At 35.5% G+C, this 6,000-nt stretch overlaps 1 protein-coding gene across 1 annotated transcript in view; it reads right to left on the reverse strand.

Moving 5' to 3' along the window:
- LOC148346947 (prolyl 4-hydroxylase subunit alpha-1-like) overlaps positions 1 to 5,104 on the reverse strand; it is a 28,804-nt gene extending 23,700 nt beyond the window's left edge. The window contains exons 1-3 of the mRNA XM_088323740.1: positions 5,017 to 5,104; positions 4,840 to 4,940; positions 538 to 612 (exon numbers count right to left, since the gene is read on the reverse strand). Coding sequence (XP_088179866.1) covers positions 538 to 610 — 73 coding nt within the window. The 5' untranslated portion in view covers positions 611 to 612; positions 4,840 to 4,940; positions 5,017 to 5,104. The remainder of the gene's footprint in view (positions 1 to 537; positions 613 to 4,839; positions 4,941 to 5,016) is intronic.
- Positions 5,105 to 6,000: the final 896 nt, after the last annotated feature.

Here is a 6,000-nt window from a genome sequence, read left to right on the forward strand (position 1 = left end):
ATTGACATTCATATTAAGGCGGGGCCCTCAAACATTCATCCAGGGTACGGCAATTCGCCCCCGGGCTGTGAGTTTGAGACCCCAGGTTTTAGAGTGATCCTAATAGCCCCCACATAGGACTCAGATAGCCCAGGACTTAGCAAATCAATTGATAACGATAAAATTCGAGAACTTTATGTATCCAAGTCAGGGGTCTCCAACCTTTTTCAAGCTGAGAACTATATTTTACTACTAATAAGCGCAAAGGCCATCCAGTTTTATACGCATTTCTAAAATTACAACTGATCATGTTATTACTATGTTGTTACTAGGATACTACCAGGTTAATTGTTGAAAATACGGTTAAAAGCCTCAGTCAACAACTGACTTACTGATCCGGTCAGAAACAGAAACTCAGTTTGACATCCCGGCGTAAGTAGTAGAATACAGATGGTTGCATTTTCAATTAAACATTTTAGATGAAATAAATGGGCATCAGTACAATTCAGGGCAAATCGTCTATTATTAATAGTGATGATAATAATCAAGCAGACTTACCTATAGACGTGTAGAATTCATTGGCGACCAAGGTGGCGCTCATGAGTATCAACAACAAGCTAGTGAGAGCCATGCCTAGATGGAAATACATTATATGATCATTATTAATGCACGTACTTTTTTTTGGTGAAATATTTCTTAAGCTTTTTTAAGTTTTAATTGTTGCTAATTCATCACGACTAACTACTTTTTGTTGTTCTAATATTTCACAAAGGATGTAACATCATCACGACAAAATGTGTTTTTTCCCCCAAAAATATGAAAGCCACAAATGATGAAATGCGTATTGTACCATGTGATACTCAAAATGTTGCAAGAAAATCGTTTTTCTCCACTGATGTAGGATTTAGGACAGGCGTGGGCAGCAAATGGACACCGAACTATTTTTTTTTTCATTTATGAATACATTTACGCGCAGATATGTTATATTTCTTTGTATTTGTTTTCAGAAAGATTAGTTTCCTCAAATTGGTTTTGACACACTCACAATAAAAGTAATATTTCTGTAGTAGTATACTTGTTTTGTTTCTGTAGAAATTCTGTATTATTTTCTTGCAGTTTTTTCAAGGTAGAAATTTTGAAGAATATCTGTAGTATTTTTCTAGTATTATTGTGGTTGTATTCTTTGTAGTATTTTTTCAGTCAGATTTGTGAAGTATTTTTGTAATCTGGTCCGTAGTATATATTTTTAAGTATTTTGGTAATATTTCCATAGTGGAATTATGTTAGTATATCTGTAGTATTTTTGTCGTATTTCCGCAAATGGATTTTCAAAGTATTTCTGTAGTATTACAGTAGTTTTAGTTTTGTAGGATTTTTGCAATAGTATTTTTGTAGTATTTCCGTAGTAGAATCATTTTGTAGTATATCTGCAGTATTTCAGTGCTTGTATTTTTATAGTATTGATGTTGTAATAGATCTGTAGAAATATTTAGGTAGTACTTCTGTCGTTATATATCTGTAGTAGTTTTGTATTATAGTTTACTGTAGTAATTTTGCAATGTTGTTGTATTTTTGTTGTATATATTTTGTAGTACTGTATTTCAATTGTATTTACTTCTATTCAAAATACATTAGGTCAATAGTTTAAGCACTACATTTAATATTTAGTTTCTAGTAATTTGTAGTATTTTGTTGTAGTCACACAAAGGGACAATGGGGACAGAGTTTGACCACAAAAAAGTAACAATACATGGCCCCAGTCATTCTCTCTTTAATGCAGTGAACTTGTATAGAAACAAACAAACATCATTATTGATCCCATGCGCAGAAAACCCCCCAAAAGCATGATGCTACCACCCCTATGCTTCACAGTCGGAATGGTGTTCTTTGGATTGTACTCTTCATTCTTCTTCCTCCAAACACGCTTAGTGGACTTATGACCAAAAAGTTCTAGTTTGGTCTCATCTGACCACAATACTTTCTCTTATGACTCCTTTGTATCATCCAAATGCTCATATGCAAACTTAAGACGGGCCTTGACATGTGCTGATTTAAGCAGGGGAACCTTTCGTGCCATGTCAAGTCATGTTGTCTTAGTGTATTACTCACAGTAACCTTCGAAACGGTCGTCCCAGCTTTATTCAGTTCATTGACCAACTCCTGTCGTGTAGTTCCGAGCTGATTCCTCACCCTTCTTAGAATCATTGAAACCCCACGAGGTGATAACTTGCATGGGGCTCCACTCCGATTGAGATCGACCGTCATGTTTAGCTTGTTCAATTTTCTAATGATTGCTCCAACCTTTTTTCACCAATCTGCCTGGCAATTGCTCCGTAGCCCTTTCCAGCCTTGTGGAGGTGTACATCTTTGTCTCTGGTTTCTTTGGGCAGCTTTTTGGTCTTCGCCATGTTACAAGTTAAAGTCTTACTGAAGACCTCAAACAGGTTCATCTGATTCAGGATGATACATGGAGTGCAGGTGGAGATCTAATGGGCGGACTAACGGGTCTTACAGGGTCAGAATTCTAGATGATGCACAGGTGTTCAAATACTTATTTGCAGCTGTATCACACAAATCGTTAAAAACTCATGTGTTGTGATTTCTGGATTTTTCTTTTTAGTTCATCTCTCCCAGTGGACATGCAAAAACTGTAAACCCCTCCATGATTTCTAAGTGGGAGGAATAGCAAAATAGCAGGGTGTTCAAATACTTGTATTCTTCACTGTAGGTCAACCTTTCTAACTACAGTATCTACAATAAATTGTGTTGTGGATAAGGAGAATGTCTTTCTGGAAAAACTGCTGCATTAGCAAAACCAAAAGTACTAAGTCAGTTCCAGAGTGACTAACCCAAGTGCTTACAAAGGTTAGGATCCTGGCCTATTCGAAAGTCTTCCTGAGAAACCTGCTGAGTCAGCAACACCTAGCTAAATCAGCTTTTTTGGGGGGCATTTTTCACATCAAGGGTAACTTACTTGACTGCCAGTAAAATATAGTGTTGATATTCAATGTCGTTAAAACATAGAAAGTAAAATGTTTTTGTTCAACTGGCATATTATATTCGCTCATTTAAAGCATTTTTTCTATATAACAAAAACAAGAAAAGTGGTATAAAACAGGTTAAGAATGTGTAAAATCTAAAATTACTGTAAAATGATATCCCAAAATAATAACCGGTTTAACCTCTCGAGCCACCTTGACCAAAATGATCAGAAAAACTTATATATACTGTACCGTCAATACAGGGAACACTCATTTAAGTCATGAGCCGCATTGGATTCCAAAATTTGGCCGTGAGACCAGTCCTGGGGACCAGACCAAATTTCCACAGTAATATATTTGTTGTATTTTTGTAGTAGTATATTTGTAGTTTTTTTGTAGTATTTCTGTAGCAGTATTTCTGTCATATTGTAGTATGACATTAGTAGTTTCGTGTAGTATTTCCATAATTGAATTTTTGTAGTAGTATTTCTGTATTATTGTAGTAATTCCATAGTTGTATTTCTGTATTTCCATAGTAGTATTTTTGTAGTATTTCTGGAGGGGTATAATACCACTCCAGTGGTATCGTTTAATATTTCCATAGTAGTATTTTGCTGTATTCCTGCAGTACTGGGATATTAATGTTGTAATTCTGTATTATAGTGTTACTGTTATAGTATTTTTGTAGTATTTTTTTAGAATGTCAAAGAAATTGGTACAAAAATACTCCCACATTAATTATATTACAGAAAGACTACAAAATACTGCTTCTGTAAACTACTATACAGAAGTACTACTGGAGCAATACTACAAAAATACTACTACAAAATTATTACAAAAACAGTACTAAAGTAATGATAGTTGCTTCAGTAATACAGAAATGGCGCAGTTTATGGATTCTTTAACCTCCAGGGTTGGAGGGGAACCATTTCCTGTGGTGTGTCTTGGGCAAGTTGCTTTCAGCGTAAAATGTCATCCTGCTCTTCAGAGATGAGCCGGACCTCAGCATTGATTGGTAGTGGCATCTGATAATACTGATATCAGATACTAAATCAATGGGGGGAAACTATATCGTTCAGAAATTTTGAGTATCACCATGCACTGATACTACTACGAAAATTCCACTATAGAAATTCTACAAAAATACTATAGAAATACTAGAAAAACACTATAGTACTACAACTAGTTTAGATCACATACATTTAGATGGATAGATAAGATTATGTAAGATTTAAATTAGATTGGATTTGGTTCAGATCGGTTGGACGTTTCCACCCAGTCTTGAACCAGGGACCTTTCACTGCATTACGAGAAGGTTTAATTAAATATAGATTCGGTTTGGATTAGATTGGATTTAGTTTAGATAAATTAAGAGTAAATTAGATTATGAATAGATTGATTCAATTTAGATTGGATTTAATTTAGATACATTTGGATTTGATTAGATGCGGACTAGATTTAGATCTGTGGCTTTAGTTTAGAAATGTTAAGATTAGATATATTTAGATTACATTGAAATTACGTTTAGATAGATTTAGATCAGATTTCCATTCAGTTTTTAATCAGGTGGTTTTAGATGTGGCCCAAAAATATCCCCCACCCCTGTTTTGAAGGATTTTCAATTTGTGGATATTAATAAATTATGTGACATGATCAAAGAGTAGACTTTGATGTAATCAGAAATAGAATCTAACAAAAAGTGAAGAAAAGAGCTTTTCTTCTGGAAATGAAATATGTTAATTTACTTCATTAGAGGAATGATGTTAGTATCCACGTTTGTCTGATAAAGTTGCAGTCGCTGACTGCGTGTCCACGTGGACTTCAAAATAAACAAAACTAGCTAAACGCCGACACACGCACAAGCTTAAGGATCGTTTACCTTTTTTTCCGGCCAACTTGAAGTCATTCAAAGAAATTCATCTTCAATTTCATGGTTTTCTTGGAAGCTCTTCGACTTCTCGTTTCTCTTTCGTGACTTCACTTAAAAAGGTCCAAAAACAAGTTAGTCTGGAGTTACCTGTTGCACAATCACGGCACATAATTAAATGTAGTTTACATCTGTTCTTGTCGACTGGATCGAAGGGCGTTAGTTTTGTCCCTAAATATATTCAGAACAGCTAATGATCGAAAAAGTACCACACCTAATGACTGGTACATTCGTGTCATGTTTTAGGACTGTTCTTCCTCTTAAAACATTTATTTAAAGCACCTAAAACAATAATTGCCTCATGCATGATAGGCTGGTGATAAAACCAGACCAGTCAAGTATTTAATGCAGGTCTAATAGTAACACAATACTCAATATAAATAAGCCAACTTTTTTTTTTCAGTTTATCAAATAGAAACCTTTTAAGTTTGGGGGCAATGGACCCATGTGGGGGAGGCAGGTACTGGAAACAAGGGGTATTCAAAACAATGGTGGTATTTATTAACAGAACCTGGAATAAAGTAACAACTAAACAAGGCGGAAAAATAAAAATGTAAAAATGGAAACAGCAATAGGCAAATTAATAAAGAAAAACAGAAATAAACAAACTTGGTGTGCAGGTGGAATGACAATGACCCAACATCATGTAATGTTCAAGAGCACAGGTGTCGAACAGGCGGCCCGCGGACCAGATCAGGACTGCTAAGGGATTGAATCCGGCCCGCCAGACAACACTCAGAGAAGCGCAAGAGAAAAACAAGATGCAGGTTGAAATATGTCAACTTGATGTTGCCAAAGCCAGGTGCCACGAACAAAGACACTGTACTTGTATTTCTTTTTTTCTCCCCCTCTTTTTCACCCCTTTTCTCCCACTCTCTGTCTCTTTCACTCTCTGTGTCTCTTTTCCTCTTCCTTTGTTGCTCTTTGTCTCTTTCTCTCTCTGTGTATTTTTAACTTATTTTGCTCTAACTTCCTTTTTTTCCTTCTCTCTTTTCTCTTTCTTTCTTCCTACCCTTCGATTTTTCTTTTCTCTCCTTCTGTTGTTCTATTTCTCTTTGGATTTTTTTCTTCCGCTCCCTTTCTTTCCCCCTCTCTCACGACTTCTCTTTTTAT

This window comes from Urocampus carinirostris, chromosome 19 (assembly GCF_059441175.1).
Source record: "Urocampus carinirostris isolate Australia breed hairy pipefish chromosome 19, RoL_Ucar_1.0, whole genome shotgun sequence".
NCBI lineage: Eukaryota > Metazoa > Chordata > Actinopteri > Syngnathiformes > Syngnathidae > Urocampus > Urocampus carinirostris.